The sequence below is a fragment of the Mycteria americana genome, chromosome 6, assembly GCF_035582795.1.
Source record: "Mycteria americana isolate JAX WOST 10 ecotype Jacksonville Zoo and Gardens chromosome 6, USCA_MyAme_1.0, whole genome shotgun sequence".
NCBI lineage: Eukaryota > Metazoa > Chordata > Aves > Ciconiiformes > Ciconiidae > Mycteria > Mycteria americana.
This window is the reverse complement of record NC_134370.1, coordinates 18,520,838-18,545,763: the sequence shown is the minus strand read 5'-3', so window position 1 is coordinate 18,545,763 and position 24,926 is coordinate 18,520,838. Positions and strand designations below refer to the sequence as shown.

General features: G+C 36.9%; 1 protein-coding gene across 1 annotated transcript; it reads right to left on the bottom strand.

Moving 5' to 3' along the window:
- Window positions 1-742: 742 nt before the first annotated feature.
- LOC142411975 (uncharacterized) lies at window positions 743-24,314 on the bottom strand. The gene is made up of 12 exons (XM_075506635.1): window positions 23,847-24,314; window positions 22,855-22,931; window positions 13,248-13,323; window positions 9,583-9,714; window positions 8,598-8,721; window positions 6,739-6,799; window positions 6,589-6,635; window positions 6,066-6,141; window positions 5,005-5,106; window positions 3,543-4,466; window positions 2,588-2,698; window positions 743-1,389 (listed from the first exon to the last, which is right to left on the bottom strand). Exons 1-12 carry the CDS (start codon window positions 24,312-24,314, stop codon window positions 1,077-1,079), a joined length of 2,511 nt encoding a protein of 836 aa, XP_075362750.1. The 3' UTR covers window positions 743-1,076.
- Window positions 24,315-24,926: the final 612 nt, after the last annotated feature.

The following is a 24,926-nucleotide window of genomic DNA, read 5'->3' as shown; positions in this document are numbered from 1 at the left end:
GAATTTAGTTAGTGTTTGTTGCACTATCTTCTTGAGACCCCCTGAAGTGGCAGTTCAGAGGAGACCATCCAATACATGACTCTTAAAAGTAACTTACCTGAAGAGGTTATTCTTCTATTCTGATTACATTACTCTGCTGTGCTGTAAAAAGAAACTAGTAGAAAATAGAACTGGAGAGTAAGACAGATATGACTGACAAACAGGAAGGTGTAACTACATAGACACTGGTGATCTTGGCCAGTTCAGACAGGTAAGCTGATGATACATGAGCCACGTCATTTGGATGTGTTGCTGAGAAAATGCTGACGTTTACCTGCACTGGGCTATTCTGAAACATATATAACCTATGGGATCAGGAAAAAATATACAATCAGGATGGGATATTCAGATTACTGAAAAGCAAGTCTGACGTTTAGAGTATTCAAACTCCATTTGCTTCCATGTTCTTCGCAATCTGGGAAAAATTCTGCAATGAAAGAGTGCAGCTGGGTCAGTTCAGTTGATGGTACAAAAAAATCTGGAATTCAACTGCAATGCTGCAGAGATTGTTAGTGATAATTCAAACTGCTACTTTCAAACTAAAGGATGAAGTGGACATAATTTTGCTTCATTCATTTCATAGTATTTTTTCTATAATCTCAATGCTAATCTACCTGATAGTGCAGTATTTTATTATGACTTCTGCATCCGGAAATTACATGCATTTTAAAGAAATGTAAAACAAAAGACACAACTACAATCACTCAGAAAGTTGTTTGTTTTAAGGTACAGGGTTCCAATTTCACTAAAAGGAAGGACTACTTTAATTCCATGTGTACTGAGACCTTGTCTCCAACTACACTTAACAAATACACCCTAATAAATGTAAAGAACCAAACATCAGTAGAAGCTAATCTTACAATAGAGACCAGTTCTTTACTATGGAAATTTGCATTTTCCTAATTTGTTTAAAAACAAAAAACAAAAAGAAAAACAAACAAATAAAACAAAGAACAACCAAAAAACCCCCCTTGGTCCACATACAAAGTAAAATGGGTAAAAGTAAGTCTAAGCTGAGCAAACATTGTCCTTTGTATTCAGTTCCAGCTGTAGCGGTCTCTTGGAGGTAAATCATAATGTGTTCTCTCTTCCTCTTCAGGTCCGTAATCTAATGGCAGACCATAATTGTAATCAACTGTTACAACTGGTAATCTTTTACTTTGTTCCATCTCTCTGGTAGTTTCACCTTGAAAAGGTTTTCTTTCATAGTCTATTGAACTATCTTCTTGGTGTACAGATGAAGATGGATGCATTGTTCGTGAAGAATATGGTGCAAATCTGTTTTTTCCTCTATTAAATTCATCTGGGGGATGCATTCTCCTATTGTCTTCAGGACAATTTGGTCGATTACTGTAAGAAGAACAAATATGAACAGTGAAATCCTTAGAAATTAAACAGTTGATTTATTGTTGGTGGCCACCATTAGAAATTAAACTTGTGTAACCTTGAAAGAACAATTCAGACCCTCGCTCTTGTTTTTACTCCCTAAAATTAAAATCCTCTCAACTGGATGTTGCAAACTTGTTTATATTAATTTTTCAATTCTAGTGATTAAAATTACAGCTTTTTATAGTAAGTACTTCTACTAGAAGATGTGTTGTTTCAAGAGCTGTTTCTAATTAAAATTCACTGTTTACTGAGGGTTTCTTTACCTAGGGGGCATTTTTGTTCCTAAGACCATGTTTTCATTTTTGTGAATAATATGTAATAGTAGCTCTCTAGTACAAAGTCTCCACAGGCAACAATATATTTTGGATTTATATCTCCAAATATTTGAATTATTAATTCTTCTGCAACACAAGAATCACTCTCCTCCAAAATACATATGGAATGATCTAAAAATGCACATATGATACATATACTTTTTGTTTTGGATTCTCTTTACCCTCAAGTACCTTTCTTACTTTGTAAAATAAGTGGTGTATAAAGCCAATTCAGAACAATCTTTGTAATTTTAAAATCCTCTCCCTCACTGAACCATAGCTTAATTTAGACTGGAAAGGATCTCTAGAAGTACCTAGGGCCACCTGCTCAAAGGAGATCTCATTAGATGAGTTTGTGCATGGCCATGTCCAGCTGAGTTCTGAGTATCTCAAAGGATGGGGACTTCACAGCTGCCTGGGGCAACCTGTTTCAGTCTCTGACCATCCCTCACAGTAAAACTCATTAGGTTGTTGTAGACAGCAGTTAAGAGTTAAATATAGCATCTGTGTTTTGCTTTTTTGCTTACTGACAATAGCTTTTCATATTTTGTAGTACATTACCTTGAACTGTGCTTGTCATGTCAATGACTTATGTGAGGGATTCTCAAATCATTTCATAATCACACTCAAATTCAAAATAGATGGACTACAAATAGTCACGCTATTTGCTCAGTGTTCAAATTCAATGGTTTAAACTGCATTTAAGCAAAAAAATTAACATCAATTTTTACACTGTGCAGTTAATTTGGTTTTTTTGTTGTTGGTGGGTTTTTTTTAGCTGGGAAACTGGGGGAATAGGAGTATAAAGGTAAGTCAGAAAACAACATAAGCAAGCTGATATTTACCTATAACTTCTGTTAAAGTCATCATTATCAGACCCATAATCTCTGTGAAGTGAAGGAGATGAGGAGAAATGAGGTTCTGGTGCATTTTCATGGGAAGAAAAAGATTGACTTCTGCAAATAACCAACAGAATCACACGTTAAGAAGAGTACAAATGGTTGTAAGCTTTTGAAAAATACGCCTTTATCAAATGAGATAAAAATTTTTACTTTTAATTAAAATTTACTTAAAAGTTTAATAAAAACTATCTCAATTGTATTAACACCTCAAAATGGTATGCTTCAGTGTAATGATATAATATCCTCTGTTTCAGCTGTACAATGGAAGAAATTAAATTGAACTTTACTAGCCCAACAAATATCTGAAATACGTTCTGAAATATTAAAAATATTTTGAAATACTATGTCAGAATCCAATAGCTTTACTAGTAAGTGATATATGTATTTGGGGCAGTATGATGCAAAGGGATTTACGGATTTCTACGAAATTATTAACTCATGGAATAAACAAATGCAAGTCAAACTTCCCTATAGCATTACTGTTTATCTCTGTTTGGCTGAGGGCATAAGTAAAATTTTGTATAGTCTTCTGTCTTGAGGATTGCTTTTTAAATGTAAGTTTCTATACAAAACAAAGTGGGACAAAGAGTTTTGTTTTAAGCTGACTCTAAAAAGGTAAAGGAAACACACAAGCTTTAATTTAAAGAAGCACAACCTTCTAATTTAGGAAACGTTGGCTTTCAAAGCTGCAACACTCCAGCTTACAAGCAAACCCTTCCCTAAGTCAAAATAAAAACAGTTAATTAACTGATCATTTATATAGTATTTTAAAAGGATTATTTATTGATTTAAAATTAATTTATTTTAAAAAATTAATTAATTTGAAATTTAATTTTAAAGTGTTGAGCTTTACACTTTTATTCTCTAATTCTGGTCTTACAGCTCAGGAATGCCTTACCTGTCTGAACACCATTCATGTGGCAAGTCATCGTGACCTGGATGATCATGAAAAGGTCTTGGCCTTTGTCCAGGACCTTTATTAACATAATCAAAATCTTTTAACTGAGTCTGTTCCTGTAAGTCATCGTAAGGCTGATGGTCATGAAAAGGTCTACGCCTTTGTCCAGGACCTTTATTATCATAATCTTTTAGTTGCATCTCAGTTTGTAAGTCATTGCGAGGCTGGTGATCATTGAAAGGTCTCAACCTCTGCCCACGGCCCCTATTAACAAATTCAAAGTCTCCCAATTGCATCTGTGGCTGTAAGTCATCATGTGACTGATAGTCATGGAACGATCTCAGTCTTTGGCCAGGACTTTTGTTGACACATTCTAACTCTTTCAACTGCATCTGAGTCTGAAATTCATCACGAGATTGGTGGTCATGGAACGGTCTTCGTCTCTGGCCACGGCCCCTGCTACCAAAATCATAATCCTTTGACTGCCTGTCTTCCTGCAAATCACTGTGAGATGGATGGTCAGGAAAAGATCTCTGCCTCTGTCCACGGCCTCTGTTAAATTCAATGTCCCTTGATTGTCTCTCTGCCTGTAAATCATCATGAAACTGGTGTCCATGAAAAGGTCTCAACCTTTGTCCAGGTCCTTTGTTACCGAAATCTAGGTCCTTCAGCTGCATGTCTTCTTGATAATCATCATAAAACTGGTGATCAGGAAAGGGTCTTCGCCTCTGTCCTGGTCCCCTGTTGTAGTCCCAATTTCTCATCTGCATTGGTGCTCTTAAATCATCCTCAGTCTGATGGTCATGAAATGGTCTTCGTCTTTGTCCAGGTCCCTTATTAATGAAATCAAAATCTCTCAACTGTATCTGTCCTTGCAAATCATTGTGAGAGTGGTCATCATAAATTCTTAATCTTTTCCCAGACCTGTAAAGAAGTTTTTGTTTTAAATAGAACATCATACTTGTAAGTGCTACAAGTCATTAATGAAAACAAGTTTTTTTTAACTACGAATTGGTATGAAAGACATTGCAAACATAGAGGGATCAAAGGTACTAAGAATCCAAACTGTAAGTAGGATTATAAAACTTTCAATGTCATGGTAGAAGCTGTGACAAACATTCAATTGTAATTCTATGGCGCTTGTTTCAGGAAAACCAGTGATGCCAAATTAATTAAAAATAATTGCAGATTACTGTAGAATAATAAAGAAGGACAGGCAAAGTAAAACTCTAAATTTTTCCAAGTGAACTAGTTACTTACAGACTTCTAATAGCACACATTCCCTTTCTTTCCCTTATCCTTTCACTGTTTCATCAAATTCTGTAAATATATTTTGCATGAGTAGGCTAAATTCGTAAAATCTCTTTTAAATTAGAGTATCTACAGTATTTTCAATAAGAAACAATTCTCTTTCCCACAGTGTGGTGTTTTTGGCTTTTAATTCCATGTTTCAGCCTATTACCCCTGAAAATCTTCATTTGGGAACCGCTCTACAGGTCCTTCCATTGCATGTGGTGGGGGAATAATATCTTCATCTGAATCCCATACATCCATTCCAAGGTTACTGAGAAAAATAAAAACATCTCACATAAGCTTCCTTTTTTAAAACATACCATTGAGAGAAAAAAAAAAAACCCACATAAAATTCTTCAGTTTAGAATGGCAGAAGTTTTTGTATGTTAAGTTAAATTTACAGACATTTGTAACTTAGCAAATTTTAATCTTGTAAATTTATTTGGGGAAGGGCTGCAGGGAAAGCAAATGGAATACCTAAACTTCATAAGCTTGGAACAACATCCTGAAGGATGTGAGACAAGCACCATACTTATTGAAAAGTCTGATTCAGGACTAACATAATCATGCACAGACTATAACGCAATGATAGCAGTAAAACAAAGGGCATTCAATTAAACTAAAAAGATGCAAATCAGTCAGGTATTATTTTAAAATCAATTTACTACTACAAGATATCATTGGCACAAATAACTTAGGAAGATGTAAAGGTTAGCCATTCTTAGGTGAATATGATAAGCATGAAATTCTTACACACCAGGGATACAACTACTATGAACAGAGGAGTTGAGAACAATCTTCCACTTTCCCATACTTTTTTACTCCTAAAACTGTTGTACTTTTTTTTTTTAAGGTATCTGGTTCTACGATGCCAACAACAGCAGGCAGATCACAGAGCTTATAAAGAAACCTTTGCAGTGGTACCTTTCAGCTTATAATGAGAGAACACAGACTCAATACGCTTGTCATAGTATAATAAAACCACACCAATGTTCAATAGTAGTTGTCAGATTAAAAAAAATCTTTTGAACTGTATACATGCAAAAGATGAACAAAGGAAGTACACTGCCCTTCATGTTATTCATATCAGAAGTCTTACAATATAAGTGTAGTTGCGTATTAAGGTTTAAGAGGGGGGTAAATTTTGGCTTATGACTGGAAGTGAACTTTTCAAAATACCAGTAGACATACTGGAAAATCTTAACCATACAACTAAAAGCTTTTGTTTACCTTCTCATAGGTTGTGTTCTGAGATCTGTGAGATACACAAGACCATCCATGCGATGACCTCTAGCATCACCAAAAGCTAAAGAAAAAAAGATAAGCCTAATGAAATGTGCTCAAACTGAACTACAAAAACATGAAAGGCAAGTTTCTGTTCACCATGAGATGCTGAATTTGAAACAATTCTAACTTCATATGAAATACTTCAGCAAGCTGACAATATTGCAGCATTTTTTTTTAAACAACTAAAACTAGTAGTGGTAGCAACCTATGACTGAAAACCCTTCAAAGCAAAAGGGAAAAAGAAAGATTTTAAGCAGCTGAAACATACTCCTACTACGCTGTCGATGTGCTAATGCTCAAGCCTTGCCTGGAATAGAATCAACAGTCACAGAAAATCTTCTATGGAAGCCAGCACATGAAATAACTCTAAGGATACTAAAATAGAATTGTAGTATTTGTGAATACACAGTTGTAGTAATTGTGAACTACAACCCAACATGTGCTTTAGTTCAAACTGTATAAATACCTTGGATTGCTGCCTCTGGATCCCAGCCTTCAACATCTATAAGATATCTGATGAAAAATATGATTAGATTATTGTCCCAAAGGGATTACACATTAATATACAGACACTATCTTTTGTGAACAATGATTTCTGTTTTTATACAACCCTTACCTACATATAAGGTAGCCAGTTCTATTAATTCCATTAGTACAGTGAACGCCAATGAGTTTCTCTATCAAAAAGGAAAACACAGTCTTTAATAGTTCAGAAAGTGGCATTACTAAAAAATTAGTGCAAGACAAAAAAAAAAAAAAAGCTGTACTTTTCTTGCAAAGTAATGACAAATAATGCTTGCTATTTACAAAATTATACTGTCACGCCTGTAAAAGAACAGACACATCGAGACTTTGTCCTCCTCATGCTGGATCTCTAGCAGCAGTTAGCTCACTACTTCCAAACCTGTGAAGACTGAGATTAACTCTGCAGAATGTAGGAAAAAAGGAAGAGGAGTGACGACAGGTAAAGCGGCTGGCCTCAGCCAGAGCTGCAGTAACAGGAGAAAAAGAATAAAATACGGTTTTGAAAGCAAATCTAAACAAGCAAATGTAAAATTGAGGAACTTAACTTAGAGATTCTCGTAAAACTTAGAAAAAGGAGACAATAAACATAATACCCCTAGGGTCTAGGATTATGAAATACATTACTCAAAGAATTCATTCAACTGGACTAAAAATTTGGATCATTACTGGGATGAACCATAGATGAGGAATTTAGGTTCATGCATGGAGAAAACAAGCACGCTAATGGGAACCAGTAATCTCTAAAGAAATCTTATCTGTTTTGGAAAGGTTATACTAATCAGCTACTTAATCAGCTATAGGCTAAAAAGCAAAATAACTTACTATTATTACATGTTTCAAATGAGGTATTTCCAAAGAAATAAGAAAATACTAATATGGTCATGCAAGGCACTGGTAAAACCTTATACAGACTATTCCCTATAATTCTAATTACCCATATTTAATGAAAAAAAATTTCCAAGTAATTTCCCTTAGCCAAAAAAGAGCAAAGGAAGAACTTACACACTAACTTCCTGAGCAAGGACAAAGGCTTCTTCTTATACCTTTTAATTTTCCCAGCATTTCTGGTTCAGGCTGTCATACCTGAGATTTAGGTCAGAGTTCTTTCACAAAACAGAGTTGACCATCCACAGCAAAACCGCGGTTATGCTCTGCAGCAAAAACTGTATGTGCTTGGGCAGTTAATATCTCTACTTTCTCTCAGAAAATGCCAAAGTAACCACAGCAAATAGCATGAAAAAGCTTGAAAGAATGGTCCTCCAATATTGGATAGCCAAACAGTTAAAATCTGCTTACAAAGAATCACTACCAAAAAAAGTGAGAAGATAAAAGCTGCAAACAGGCTGTGGCAAAATACACGCAAATTTATTTCTACAAAAAGCGCCTTATACCATCTCAGCAAGAACTGTACTACTGCATAAACACTAAACCAGCAGCAGATCCACACTGTGGAAACGTTGACACTGTGTCTGTAATATGATTTTTAAGAATTGCTGAGGGCAATAATGGACTCATAAATCGAAAAACTGCTATGTCAGACTGAATGGACTTAAGTTGCTCACATGTATCAGTGCCTAATGCCATCAGAGAAACCCTGTGCTATTTAGAACATCCATAAAGGGCTGGCAGCTACAACACTAAGCTGATGGTAGACAACTTGGGTCAGACAGATGAAAGCCTTGTTGCAGTTGCTTTGACACATAATGCAAATATAATACTATTAGGAAGGGCATTTAAGTTACCAGTCATTTTTGAAAAAGACATGTTTTGAATATAAAAAAAAATATGTAGTGCTTCACATAATGTATCTTATTATGATAGTAAAGTGGACAGTGCTATGGAAAGCCTGAGATCCCTGGTGTCTTGAATATCTATTGAAGTTAGTAAATGATACAGTTAGCACCAAAATAAAATTTTTGGTTTTTTACAGCATAAGATGGTGATATTTACCATTTCCCGCATTTTCCCATAGGAATTTTCTGACCCATTTTTTGAACTGTAGGATAGTAGCGTTATCGGGGACTTCAAGTCCAACAGTATAAAGTTTCTTATACTGCACACTTTTAGGTAAATCCTAGCAACAAGAAGAAAAAAAAAATGGTAAAAATTACTGAAGTCTTGCATCAATGAAAAATCTTAAGCAGTATCTAACATAATGCCAATGTAAAACAGCAGTCCAAATCCTGAGTAGAAACTGAAAACAATCTTGACACAATTCTGTAAAGATACACTCTCAGAAACTACCATTTACATTTCCACTTTAAAGACCTGATCTCAAACAAAGAATAGTTTCTACAGAAGACTTTTTTATCCCTGCTAATAAGGCAGCACATTAACTAAAGAGACCAGTTTCTTATAATTCCATTCTAACCCATTTTACAGTTATAAGCAGTATTTGTCCCTCCCACCCACAATCATACATATACTCACATATTCACCCCCTTGATGCTTATAGCCTATGTACATTCAGAGATTAACATTCAGTTATCACACTGCTATTTATTCTCCTTTTCAACAGGAGGCTGATTAATCACAATTGCTTGGACCATACTGGTAAAAAATTTGAAATTAATAAAGCAGTTTAAAAAAGTACACTTTCTTAGTGGATTCCACTGAAGATCAGTAAAAAAAGACCCTAGGAATAAATGAGAATGTCTTCAGGGCACAGACTGTAAGTCTTCTGCATCTTTTCTGCGGTGCCTGGCACTGAACTCTGTATCCATTACTCTGAGTTACCATAATACAAATAAGCCACAAATGCAACTAGCTGGGAGGAGGAGTTATTTCCTCTGTGATAAAGCATTTAGTTTCTATTGGAGACACAAAATAAGTAGATGGCTCACTTGTCTACTCCAATTCAAGGTAAGCAAATGCATAAATACTTTAAAACAAAGGTTGCAGTAATCAATTTATTTTGTTATTATGCTTATATTACCTTAACTTCATAGTATCGTGTGGTATATGTTAAATCAATAATTAATCCAAGCTCCACATTTAGGGCTTTCATTGCAGCAATTAAGTCTTTTGGTGTAAATTTCTGGGTTGGGGTAAGCCTCTGGTTAATTGCCTACAATGAAAATGGGAAAGAAATATTTTCTTTTTAAGTTATAATAACATGACATTTGTAATATTCAGCTGTTTTAATTAGGACTAGGAAACATCAGTATTCAAAAGGAAGTGTTTACAGTATCAGAACCATATCCATGTATTATACGGTTAAAAAATGAAAAGGAACAAAATAAAAAGAAAGCAAGAATTTGTTGTGTATTCCTATTCAGATGAAAATGCAAAAAAATACATGAGAATTTCCACTTATACAATGTTAACAAACGGTATTAAAATAAGCACTATTTTCATAGACACAAAAATCCTGCAAAATGCAGCATGTATATACTGATTTTTAAGTAACTAAACATCAGCAAAAACACCACAATCCCCTTTCCCCCAAGCATACTTTGTCCTGCACAATAAGACAAAATTAACAGTGTATTTCACATAAAACATTAGAAGTTGCGATACACGAGTTGTTCATTTCTTCTAAAGGTTTTAACTTTCTCCCCACAAATGTTGTGCAGACATTTTTATCCCCGCTTCATTTCTTGGCAGTGTACTTGCATGTCATTTAGCACTGGGAAATATTAAATAAGACTAAAATATGGTGACTAAGAAAGCTGTGTGTTGGTGGGTAATGAATAATTAATTTCATTTGACAGAAACAGTGGGAAAAATGTTTACTCACCCTATTGTAGCTGTGTTTTTTGAAATGTGTTCTTCACTCTAGGTATGAAAATGCCTCATATAGGCAAGAGTGGATTTTCTCTGAATAGTGCGCTTGTCCCTTGTGAGAGCCTTTTGACACAGGCTCAGCCACAACCAATAAAGACAGTGGCAAAAGATGCAGCAGCCTCAACCACCTCTCAGTTCCTTTGTCAACAAGAAATTCAAGCAGACTGGACTCAGAACTAATGGAAAGGAAGGCAGCCACAGATCACATACCTCTTAGAACCACAGATGCTATAGGGTAACTAACCATTCCTTCTTTTGACTGTACAGATTATAATCTAAGATGATAGCAAGCATTTATCTCAAGTCTGGAAACAGAGACAGGAAACAAAATTAAAGAATAAACAGCAGGACAGTCCTATCAAAGCTGGTATGTGATTAGGAAGCTTGAGCTAAAAAGAGTATGGTAGAAAGCATATAGAAGTATTCAGTCCTATATATTTCAGATACTGGTGCACTGCTGAAATAACAGTGGACATTGCTGAGGTTCAAACAAAATGAACAAGAGTCAGTTATCTCCCCACTATTCAGCAGTGACTTTTAGTAAAATCTGAAACTGAACTTACTAACTTTGAGGTGATAACAGGGAATCTGCAAAAGGTCTATGGTAGAATGTTAAAGAATTTTTTCTTTTACTATGTGAAGTCACACAAACTGAGGTGGAATACAATTTACAAAAATAAGATATCTCCAAACATATTGCTTGATTGAGTACATGGTTAAACATGTTATGAAAGACTATGATTTTGAAAGACTATTTGGAATTTTCTGAAAAACTCCTGTGCAGTATTCAGTAGTTTAGGTGTTTAATTGGGCTCTGAGAATGTGAGAAATCTGTATCAATTCTAAAATCCTTCTATGGCATGGGAAATAACTTGCCCAGTCCTTCCTATACTACAATATTACTGTTAGCATTACAACGATGATGTGAAAGGAAGGACAGAAAATCCTTCCAAGTAAACCCATGACCTTAAAGCCTTTACTAGCAGCACATCTTCTGCTAAAACAATAACCCTTGAGTCTTGAAATACTGAAAATATGCTTTCTCCCTTTGGGTGAAACCACCAATCATCAACTTCCTAATAGGTAGCAAAGAAGGAAACTGCTGCCTGTTTAAGAGGTCTGTTTCACCAACTTAATAATAGGACTTCTGTCAAGACTATGACCAATCAGGTCTTCAATGTTTCCAGACAGATTTACTGACCTCCACCTTCTTTGCAAAGATATCAGTTTAGCCAGTTATGCATTTTATGCGTATTCTGCCACAAACTCCATGAGCTTCAAGCACAGTCTCTGGCAGACTTGTCATTTCTATATCTTGCATAGTTGAGACTGAACAAAGTGAAGGGACAGAAATGTTACAGATTTTGCTTTCTTGGGTACCAGATTTTATATCTGGCCAAGTTCAAAGACAGCTTCACAGAACAGGGTTCTATGCCCCAGTGAGATCAGTAGGACTCCAAGTGAGAAACACACTGAAGTAGAGTGCCTACTTGTGATACATTGCTATAAACGGTCTCTAAGAATGTCTGCCCTTTTTATGATCTCTGGTAGAGCTCCTTCCAGACTATCACAGGAGCTACAGGGGAAGAGTAAAGATAGCAACGAAGTATCTTCCTCTGAAATCTGGAGTGACAGGGACAGGGAACTGGAAATATATGCACTGAACAAATCCTGCCTAGAATAGTGCATCTACGCAAAAAACTGGTGCTGGGTCAAGTGGAATTACAGGAGCTGATGATGCAAAAAATCCTCTCTCAAATACCAATAGCAAAGGAGCTAATTATAAATCTACTGAATTTTATATTCACTGCTGGATCTGTCCACTGGCCATCTTTGGTAGAAAGACACAAGGCTATTGTACTATCCATCAGTACCATGGAGAACATGACCAATGTCAAGTATGAGATCCTTGGTGTCAAACGAACTGAACCATCATACTAAAGCTGTTAAAGCAGCTGCAGTTAACTGCTAAGGTCAGTCTAGCCAATGAACTTTAAAAGAGCTTAGAAACTTTTATTTCCTGTGTATCTGAAGCAAGGACTTGTAAGAGTTAATTTATATAGCACTTGTGTTAATTTATACAGAAGGGCAAATTTGCCCTATTTGCCCTAATGTGCCCTATGCCTCAATCCACCAAAGAACTGAAGAGTCTAAAAAAGACAGCCTCTGCATTTTGTATTGTCACAAAGAATTAAAAGATCTGAAGCAGTGTATTTGATAGATTAAGATGGCACTCCATGTTGGTAAGAATCTAAAGGAACGATTAACACATTAATAAAAGAAATCTATGAAGACTTACTTTTAAAATATACTGTATTCCTCCAGATCACTGAAGCTTTTTGCTTATGAAATTGGTAATCTGAATCGATAATCTTAAAAGTACCGCAGTGGCTGGTATCCTTTAATGACTGCTTGATTTCCATAAAATTGTATTTTGGCTTACATTGCCTAGATTGTTATTCATATCATAACCCCTTCCATATGATTTTCTTAAAACTGTCATGAAAAGATGTTAAATAAGATAATGAATTTAGGCCACTTAATAGTGATCAAATGAATCATGCTGATTGGTTAGAGATTTTATGATTTTTAAAAGACAAATAAAAAGAGTAACACCAAATACAAATTTTAAAAGAAAGAGAAAAGATATAGGGTATTATGTAAAAGCCACTAGTAGATGACTGGAAGGGCTAAATCTGAATAAATTATTTTCTCATAAAACTTTTCTAAAGTTTGCATGAATATTCATGCTATTCTTCATTACTTTTGCAGTGTAACTAATAGAGCCAATCTATAGTTACTTTTTATACATACCCCTTTTAAAGGTACTTTGAATGCAATAAATCTAGTTCCTGGTATAGGCTGTCCAACTGGTGTCAAACTCCGCCATCTGTAATGAAACAAATATTTATTTTTAAATATTTTCAAATGACATGATTCAACAGAAGACACCTGCAGCTTCATGTAAAACTTCTTACAAAAAAAAAAAAAGCTATTTCCTCTTGGGATTAAAACTTTGGTAAAACAAAGCACATAAAAATTATGCTCCTTTAAAATTGTAATAACAGTTATTTCAAATAATCTGAAGTATCTTACAAATATCAGGCAAATCTGGTGCCGTATTTTACACAGTTTGAATATAATAGTTATTTCAAACTTCTCCAAGCAGAAAGATATGATAGTTATCTTTTTTCTATGATGGGCCATGCAACTACTAGCATAATGTATTAAGATTTAGATTTCTAAACAACAGGATCCAATAGTTCCTACAATTCCTTGACCACATAAGCAAGAAATTGTAACTGATATGCATAAGTTTGAAAAAATGACCAATTAAATCCTGATATGTAAGTAAAATATTTTTTAAAATCCATCTTCCATTAGTAACATGCCTGTTTCACCAAGAAACTAAGATCTTTTTAGAATAACTATAAACATTTGTTATTATGCATTTGAATAAAATTAATAGATTAGCATTATTTTGGGATAAAAGAAACAGGTAGTTGCCTAAAAGACGCTGGAAGAATATCAACAGAATATTGCTACATCACTGATCAGGGCAGAAGCTTATTAGCACACTACACAGCTTAAATAAAAACACTTTATTGTTTGCAAGTCTAAAGTCAGGAGCCATAATAAAATGAATCTTTATTCTCCATAGAGCACTAGCACAAAGAAAATAGTTCTTAAGAGATAATGTGCACAATTGCTCTTATTATACAGTAGAATTATGTCCCCAAATCTGCAATTATTCCATGAAGTGGTTTCAAGGTATTGTCAGGACATTTGAAAACAGTCTTTTTCCTTCCTTTTTCTTCAACTTCCAAAAAATTCCTCCCCTTAAAATGGTAGGACAGCATTTACAAACAAGTAGCACCAATATAAAGCAAAGCAGGTGGGTAAGGTTCAACAGGTAAAACAGTACTCTTATATTATAGTTGGTGGAAATTTTTCAACATGGCTGAATCAAACACCTTTAAAAAGCTGTAATATGCTCGCATCAATCATTTAATTGACAATGAAATGCAAAGTTTACTTTCATTAAAAATATAAAGCTTCTAGATTTTGCCAATGTGTTTACTTCATAATATGCTTCTTTTTCAAAGAAACGTTCTTGACTGCACTTTCTCTTGGTACTTTGAAAAATACAGAGAATATTCCATCACACCAAAACTATGAAGATTTGTTACTAATATGAAGATTTGTTACAACACTCAAAATACTAGTAATTCCAAAACCACAAAGAACTGGTGTTCACAAATTCTACGCTGTACTGAAAAAACTCTTGATGTATCACATTTCAGAGATTTCAGGTTTTTTAAGAAGTATGACAAGTTTTATCTGAAGAGGAAAACCAGTTAGTCAGCAGATCAATTTTACCTTCAAAGAGGTAACTTACTAAATTCAGGACTTTTATTTCTTCTCCTCATGTGAGGACAGATTATCTCTATGACCTCAGAAGATGCAGCTGGATGACTTAAAATCTACATGGCCTTTCTGCATTTTCAGCTTGTACCTCAACTATTAAAATACAAAACATTTTCATAAGATTCTTTAACACTGGTGCCCATTCACTTACAATTTCCTGAATTAATGTTTAAATTAGTCGCTCCCTTTAAAGGGAGCATCCAACAGCTTCTAGATTCCTTTCTGATTTCCATAAAACCATATCATTTATGAAATAAACTGAATACACTGCTTTAAAAATATTCTAACCACTGAGTATTTTGCTTTGTTCACAATTCCCATATGGGACCATAACAAAACTAGATGTTGGCTGGCAAAACTCTCAATGAAATATCCATAATTATACTTGTCATAGATATAAATAACAACATTACCATTCATAGATGCTTGGAAGTAACAAAGCAAACACTTACAGCATGGTGATCAGAAGCATAATTGATACTAACAAATCATGTAACGATCTACTACATCAATGTCTTTAGCACTAACTTATCTTTTTCATCTTCATCATGAGCTAAAGAACAGATTCAGGCTCACAGTGTAGACATACAGATGCTTAGTTTAATGGATAACAAATGAAATAACAAAAGAGTAATAATTCATCATTAGGAAGGCTGTTGCAAACAGCTGTCAGAAGACAGATACAAGGTGAGAAGGTGTAAGGGCAAGCTAGAGATTAAATCACTGAGAGGTGTTTGCAGTAAAACCTTTTACTAAATTATTGCAGGAACTTTGTACCTCATAATTGCAACGAGGGAACAAAAACAGTCTCCTACTTCATATATTCCCTTAGCTTAGGATAGCTGCATACAGGGGAAAAAAGAGCACATTCTCAATCACCATAGTTTGAAAAGCATTGCTCAAAAATTACGTATCATGTATTATAGAAGAAAAGTGTTCTAACTTGAGAAATCTTCCCAAGTGAATTTTCAAGCTTGTAAACTTTGGAGTCGGGTAATTGTACACTAGTTGTAAAATATGAAAACAAAAATCTGAGACTATGTTCCATTTATCCTAGTTTAAGATAGATAAATTGTATATGAATCAATTAAGATCATAAACAGTGTAAATGGACTGAAAATACTACCGAAGCTAACAAAACCCACAACATAATGAAATATCTTAGTTGCAAGAAGTGCTCAGTTAAAAAAAAAAAAGAAACAAAATCTACAGAAAAACTGTGAAATTTGGCCTGTGCATAGTTTAATGTTATCTCATTCATCTTAGAAAGGTACTAAATGCTGTGAACTGTATTTAGATATATATTTAATCTGAACTACTGTTAAAATTAATGACAAAGTCAGGTTCCTAATACCAGTTCCTGCCTCTTGCTAGTTTTAATAACTCTGGAAATTACACGTCGTTATTTAGAACAAGGAACTACCCTTCCTGCTTTTGCTCTTAAAGTTCCAAATAGAATTAGAAAATGGGCTGTACCTAGAGATATAGAAATTAGTGCTGCAAATGCTCTCACAGAAATAAACCAAACAAGAATACAGTATTTTTTCTTCAATCTAGTTCAATTACTCTTTGGTGTTACCTCTACCAATAAAATGTACCAAATGCTTTACAAAAGCAGGATTTAAGCTGATAGCCAGCCATATTCACATATACCTGTTTAGAAATATTTTGTAGGAAGGCAGAAGTAAAAAAATCCCAACCACAAAAGACCAATTACCTTATATAGTAAGACAATTTAAAAGACGCCATAAATTAGAAATTCAGATCTTTTTAAACCTGCTTTCTCTTGGAAAACTAGGAGTGGAAGTCTACCATGATTATCATAAATATAAGCAATTATGAGCCAATAAGAAATGATCAAAAGAAGGTTTAAAAATCTTACTCTCTTTAATTAGCAATGTAACAATGACTTTATAAAAATTCTGAACTTTTTTCTCAGAATAAGGGATTGATAGAACAATGTACCAGGATTACACAGCTTGTCGTCAGACCTTAATAAACTTGAGTTTTTATTCTCCTGTTTTTAAAGCCATTTAAGTCCTCCCAGAAAAAAAATCTGCAAAATCAGCAAGAAACTCAAAAGCTGCTGACAGCTCTATGGTATAAAATGAGCAGAAGGCATTCTTCATCAGAAAATATAAAGCGTATGTGTCCCCTGTTATCTTTAAAATGATATTTAAAAAGGAAATTTCAGCATAGTGCTGCAGAACTAAAAATTATCTCAAATTAAAAACAGCAGATTGAAATTAAGTACTTAAGAGAGAACAGCACTTAAATAAAAAGTGACATATTGCGCACACATGATACATTTTCAATTACAGCTTTATTTTTCTAAGTTTTCAAACAGGTAAACAATCCATGGACTACATGTAGATCAAGACCTGAAAGTCAACAAAACATATAAATTAACCAATTATTTAAATATTTAGCTTTCGCAGTTCCCGTTTCCCTATCACATGTTGTCTTCATCATTCCCCAACTACCATCAATTATCTTAAAACACAGGCAGAATTTTGCTTGCCATTCTAAACAAAAGAATCACTTTTTGGTTGAGAAAAAGTGTTAAAATCAAACTAAAAAATTGTTCCCCTTTCCCTCTGAAATTTCTATGATGCTTGAATGGCTTCCAGTTAAATAAGTAAATACAATTATTACTGATACTACAGACTCTAGTCAGCTAATCTGTTAGAGGTTTTTAAGTCTAGTTTACATGAAAATATATGACTTATATATTTTAATTTAGATGAAAAGCAAGCATATTTTATTGTCTTTTTCTTTAATCTAAAAATTTCAGAGAAATTCAGTAACACAACAGAAAAGAAACTAGCTTCATGCATCCTAGTAAAAATTTACAAGGTATGTGATGTAGATTAACCCAAGAATCTAGCAGCAATATGCTTTGTAACAGCAGCAACCAGTGAAATGGCCTCTGTTTGAGGACAAAAGAAAAAAAACAAACAGCAACAAGCTTAGAAAAACACTTTTAAAAAGCAATCAGCTCCAAGACCAATCAACTGAGGATCATCAACAGGGCCTGCATAGCAGCCTCCAGCTTCAAATGGGATAACAGAAGACATTATAGAAATGCCCATGATAAAGACAAGCTTACAGTAAATTTGAGTAACGCAAAATTTAGTATTCATCTTGAAGCCTCTTTAGTTAAGCTCAAAGGTATGTTGAATACCAAGATAATAATCCAAGCAAAGAACATTATGATAGCTATATTTTGCATAAATCTTGCTATTAAAAAAACAAAAAATGAATGTGATAGCAAAGATGTTTATGTAAGTTTTTAAACATACAAAACTATGTATCAATGAACTGCAAAACACAGCAGAGATTGTAAATATCAGTATTAAATGTAATTATTCAACACTATTTTAAAATCTAGTTAAGAAAACTTTATTCATTTGATATGAGCATAATTTGTAGTTGTCAATTCTAAAACTTAGAAAATTATACTGGAAATTATAGCCACTATATCCCCTTAACAGAAATGTTAAACTAAAATATGACAAGACTGTGTGTTCCACACCTGGCTCTACTAAAAGTTTTAACTGAAGCAGATAAAATATGCAGCTGTATGTAATTCATATTCAGTCACTTAAACAGATGGATACCTTATTATTTATTTTATTCTGGAATTTTTAAAAGAAAAATATTATTTTTAACATAAACATATTACATACATTTTTAATGGCAAGCTGGACAAGAAAGCTACTAAATAATTCATAGGTACAATACGATGGAAACACTGAACTGGAAATAATTTGACAGTTTCATGTCTTTAGTTTGTCAGATCTCAGTGACAGAGTTATATAAAAATATAGAGCACAGCAAACTGTCAACAGATACCCTACAAGTTCTTTATGGCAAAACAGTTACAACTCGTTGGTCTTTTCTGAAGCCTAAACCCACTTTATATTGCCTATGAAACTGATATTTACATTAGCATATGCTAAAACAAACAAACAAACAAAATCTCTAACTGTAATAGTAACTATGGTATTTTTGACAGGAAAAAAACTTAAGTATAAAAGGAAGTAAGCTCTCTTATCTTACATTTCCGTGTATCACATTCAGTTCAGCAATAACGTGTTCCAGTATTCCAGAGTAAGAGAAACTAGTACTGAACTCAAGGCATCAATTCAGAATGACTTTCATCTATAGTTAAAAATCAGTGTTAGTAAAACAGTGTAAATAGGTATACATTACTCAAAAGCTACAGTGGGTGGAAAAGTAAGTTCAGAGAGCGATATCTGAAGCTATATGTAACAATTCAAGGGTTTCTACAATTCTGGAGCCCCTCATGAACATCTATGATTATGAAGCAGTTATAAGTTTAGAACTTAGCTCGGCAAGTGAATTCCAAAACGCTCAAAAAGGATCATTATTGTAACTGTAGAGAAACTCAAGTCTGAAATACTGTCAGCTGTAGCAAGATCATTTAGAAAATACTACTTGGAACCTCTTCTCCTGTTTTTGGCTACTGGTACTGCATGATATACACACAGCTTTATTTTCCAAGTGACTTCCATACCTCTGTGGACACCAGATTTAATACTATTCTGTTGAAGAAAAGATAGCCCTACAAACACCGTGACACACTGTCAAGACAGAACACATACTGAACAGGTCCAAAGCAGGAGGGAATATAGCTCTTAATCATCTGCTACTACATAGATTTCTCACTTTGCTTTTCTTCAACTCCTCCAAGTTGGATACAAGTAAGTCATAGCTTGTAAAAAAATAGTGTGGATGTAAAGCATGGGAGAAAAGTGTCCTTATCACGTCAATAAGTAATTGCATAGCTTTGTATTTGTTGTGGTGTACTGTAACACAAAACATGGGCCTTCAAGTCTTATAGCAATATTATCATTACTCAGGTATTATAAGAAGTGATTTCTCTCCATCCCACATTTTTAAATGGAAACGTTCTGTACCTTATGGTATGAAGCACTTTTACTTTACAAATAAACTCTCACCTTGTGGTAACCCTTCTCTCCCATCCACCCTTGAACATGCACAATCAGTTACACCACAGACTTCAACATTCCTGTCTAAATGAAAGTGCTGATGCTTTTAAGTCTGCACAGAAACAATTCAGTTAAACAAGTATGTTTATGGTGCATAGGCAGAAATAATTCAGCTTTGTCCTTATAATAAAAAGATCCCACTCCTGGTATTTTTTTATACCATTTAAGGGAAACATGCAAGAAAGTGACATTTATGCAGATGTTTTTCAGAACTGAACCGGAGTTTATGAAATTATACCCACAGTAGGATTTTGGACGCTGATGCACAAACACATATAAATCTGTAAAAACATCATACTGTTTTATGACTGTTTGTTATGTAACTTGAACTCCTTTTACTGACTGGTTCTCCACTGCAATATTACAGTGTACAACTACTGAAGGACAGTAACATTGCAGACACTGTGAAGAACCAAAACTTGACTACATGGTGGAAACAGCAGTGCAAAGGGTCACTTGAATCCCTCTCTTATACGGATGTCTCACTTCATTACAGAATTACTTCTCCAGCACTACTTTCTAGGATTGAGACTGTACACCTTAGCTCTCCTCCAAGACATTACTGGGAAAAGGGAGAAATGCTTTTTGCCATGAAGTAATACAGGAAGTCTTACTTCCAGTCCATCTCCTCCTCTCACTGCTGGAGCAAAGACTGTGCAAATAGCATCAGATCAAACATTCAGGGCTTGGGTTGAGTGACAGGGACACAAGAACAAGAATAGGCCAAGAAGAACAAGGTACAAGACCAGCAGTGCAGATCCACTGGCAACACTGGCAATTAATACCACTTTAATATTACATTAGGTGCTGAGTACACTCGAAGTGCTAATACCTAGCAAGGTTGCACAGTGCTATAGCACAACCCCTTACATAAAGGCAACTGTAATTATACTGCCGACACAGTGACAGTAAAACGTGATAAAAAAAGGTAAAAGGTGATAGTAATTAGCTGACCAGTTAAAAAAAATTTAACCATTTCTTGTTTAGTTGCACTATTCCCAGCTACTTATAACTTAACTGAAACCTCAAGTTTATTGTATTGCTTTAACTAGCATAATGGAATTTGGATTAAAACTGTTAAGAACTGTATAAAGAATTGAGGCAGTAACAGAAAGACAATCTTAAAAAATATCTGTATGTAGTGTGACTTTCTTTTGTTTATCTACTACAGTGTTTCTCTTGCAGTATCATTAAAAACAAAACAGCTACTGTTAGATTTATTGCTATTACAATACTGTGATATGATTGAGGTTGTACTTTCATAGCACACTACTGTCTGGACTGGTCCTTATGCTACAGTGTACCACAATCTCAATTCTGTCAACAACTGTTTCTGGGGCCAGTAAATTGCATGTGCAGGATCACCTAGGCTAAAATTAGATTTCATTAAGTCCTCTTCCAGGGTTCACCTTTTTTTTTTCCTGGTGTACTAACTAATTCACAGTGAAGAACTACAATGTGCTGTGCTGGCACAAGGATGCCATCAATATACTGCTGCATGAGATTCACAGACTGACAATTCCTTAAACTCCTTTACTGCCAAAACCCCAATACTGTGGATGTCTAGCCTGATTTGTTAATAGTATCAAAAAGTAAGTATCTGGAGAAGCTGGAAGCACTTCAGTATCATGAGCTTTGTCAGATGGTAACACTAACTTTATAACCAATTACTCCACAGTAGATATTTCTCTCCTTGAAAGATACACAAGTATTAGTTTCCAATCATAGAAGCCAAAAGTACAGTCCACTGCTTCTCCCATACTCAAGAAATGCATGTAGCCTGAAAGCTGCTCTAGTTCAAATGCAAGGGGGAAAAAGAAGGGAGAAATGAGCACCTGATTCTCAAAGTTTTAGTAATAATTTCCAAGTATGGAGAAAACAAGGAGGACAGTTATTCCTTCAGGCTTTCTGCATTACTGCTTGCAAACCTAACCAACTTTAGCTCAATTTTGTCCAACTTTTAACTGAAATTGCATTGAAACTTTCAGAGAAATACATGCCTAAAATAGCTTTTCTTAAATTTTATTCTAATTTGAATCCCTGAGTTTGTCAGCTATGAAAAAAGTCAAAGTTTCTCAAAGTTATTTTTAAAATTTTATTAATCTTTTGTTTCTATTTATTGCTTTTAGGCCAACATATTTTGCAGGAAATCATGCTTTTTGTATTTTATTCCTCCTCCTAAGAATTTTCTTAATAAACTTATTTAACATTTCCCCTGAAACCAGGATAATGCCAACCTTTCCTCAAATAATGTATAAACTGCAAGTTACTGTCCCATTACAGTGTGCCTTCATATCTCAGCACACCCTCCTATCCAAGAAGTTTGTACTGGTATCAGTAGTAAGACATGGGCTAAACTTTTAAACTTGGACTTTTTTTTTTTTCCAGTAGAGCTGGAGAATACTGGAAAACTGTATCTGTTTTAAATGAGATCATTCTGTGGTCCCCATATGCAGTAATAAGAAAGCCTGTATAGTGCATTTGGGTGGTTTTTTTTTTTCTGATAAAACATTTTTGTTGTCCTCTTGTTCAAAACAAAAACGCAGGATATTTCTGGACCTGAAGCCATGAGAATATTCCTTGATCACATGCATGCAACCACCTGCTCCCATCTTATCAACTCTTCCCCCACTCCTGATAGCAAACAGCTGAGTAATCAGAGGGATGGACTACTCTCCCATTTCCCCAGTAAGTATACACCTGGGGGTAAGAAGGTTAGGAAGAAGGGACTGTGTTTGGCCGATGAAGGAGAAGTGTTCACAGACAGGCTGGAGCATTATACTCACCTGGGGGATGAAGGGCTGGGTTGTTCCTGTCTCGGAGAAGATACCTACCTTACCTGGCTGTAGGTGGTGAAGATGCTTGTGGCAAGAAAGCGCCTAGGGCAGTCAGTGCCCCTTCTCTGTGGGCAGGACTGTGCCCGCTCCTGCCTCTTGCTTAGTGTGAGGGATACTTACCCATCGGGGATAGTATTCTTCTTTACCATGCTGAAAGCAGGAGCAGGCAGAGCAGGAGACAGCGGTGAAAGTGGGCACTGCAGCAAAGGAGAGAGAACCGCGCAGTTAACACGGTGCTGATCTCTTTCTCCATCAGTGGGCCTTTTCAGAGGGCTGACTCTGAAGTACAATAAACCAAGCAGTCAGCTGGGGCTTGAAGCCATCCTGAACAAGTTCTGCAGCTTGCAATCTAGCCTATTTTCTGCACTGCTACAGTACAACAAGAGGGAAAGACAACAACTCACCTCTCCTCTCCAGGAGATCAAAACAAACAGAGAGGAGAGGCAGCAGGTTTCTCTCTAACTCTAGCAGCAGCAGTGCTGCAGGATGATCTTCCTAGCAGTCCCTTCCGTCCCTCTCCTGTGGCTCCGAGCAGTCTGTTCTGCCTTTGTGCTCCCTCAGCTAGAACTCTTGTCTCAACGAGAAAAAACTCCAGGCAGCTGCAAGAGGTGAGGCCGGCACCTCAGCAAGGGAAGGACCATCACCTCCCCCACTCTAACCTAGACGGGTCCGATCCCGCTAGATCCTGGGCACTGTCAGCGCCCGCCGATCTCAGTGGGACCAGGGCAGGGAGGAGAGGGGTGAGGGAAGCTTCCCCCCTCCGCGGAGGGCCCATATCCGCCGCTCCAGAGAAGATGCTTGAGGCTGGTGTGAGGCTCCCTCCTCAAAGCCGCATATCCCCGCGAACGCAGGGAGCCCCGGGCAGGGCCGGCTCGGGGCGCTCTCTTAGCGGGAGGTGGCTGAGCTTGGGGTTGGAAAAAAGAGACCGGGGCGGGGGGGGGGGGGGAGGGGGGAGGTCGCGGCCCGACTGCGGGGGGCCGGGCAGTCGGCTGTCGGAGAGGGGGTGGGCTGTGCGGAGAAGGACGCGGGCTGCAGCAGGAGTCGGTAACAGGGAAAGGCCCGGGCGCCGGCGAGGCGGGGCGGGGAGGAGCGGGGCTGCGGGCGGCCCGTACCCTGACAGGATTTCCCTTGCAGAGGAAGGTTGTTGCGAGACAGAACGTTCCCGAAAGGGTCTCAACTGCGCCTGCGCGGCAGCCGGCCAGCTTGCCAGGAGAGGGGATTGCGCCTGCTCCTCTGGAGCCGGCCCGCGGAGCAGCCGAGAGCGCGTGCGCGGCGACTGGTGGCTGGTGAACTGGGGGGCCGCTCCTAAGCGTGCAAGAAGCTGACGGCCAATAGGACGGGGGGGTGCCTCTGCGCGTGCGCGGCAAGCCTGTGGGTGAAGGGGCAGGTTTCGGGGCGCATGCGTGCCCAGGAGGGCCTAGGGCGGGGTTGGGGCGCATGCGCAGCGGCTGGTGGCGCGAAGTGCTTTCGGTGCCGTTTCGGGTGGGAGGTGATACCTGAGTTTTAGGCGGAGGGGACTCTGAGGTGCGGGTTCTGCTGCAGCGGCTGGTGGGGGTCGTCCGGCTCCTTCCGGGCTCCATGCTGGGTGGGTGAAAAGAGGCGGGTATGCTTTTTCTCCGTGGGAGGTTTTGTGTCAGGTGTAGCCCTGGAGTTCGGCCTCGGCGGCCCGGTCGAGCCGCTGAGTGAACCGTTGCCGGAAGCTCAGCGGAGCTGTGGAGGCTTGAAGGAGTCTGTGAGGGAGAAACGCGCGGAGCCGGCAGGTCGGGAAGGATATGTTGGCCTCGTCTTACATCGAGAGATGCGCTACATCCCCGTCCGCGCCTTTCCTCTCGGAAGAGATGCCAGCTCCTGTGCTCGGGGCTACTCTCGGCTCTTTCTCACTGTGTTTTCTTTGCTTTTTTTTAATTTGGTCTGTCTGCAGATTGCTGTTGTGTGCCGTGCTGGCTGCCTCTGGCTTGCAGCTGTATCCTGTTCACGTCTTGTTGTTCAGAAGGTGGAGAGATGAGAGGGAATGCCTCCCTCTTTTTAGAATGGAAGGCAGATGGGGGGTCAAGGAGAGGTAATCGGTGAGCCAGTGCTGGATCACTTATTTTAGTGCAGTCTGCGGTATTAGCTTTAATTTTCATTTTCAGACTGGCCTTTAAGTCGTTTCTGAAACTCCTGCAAGTGTGTGTCATTTAAAAAAGCTTAAG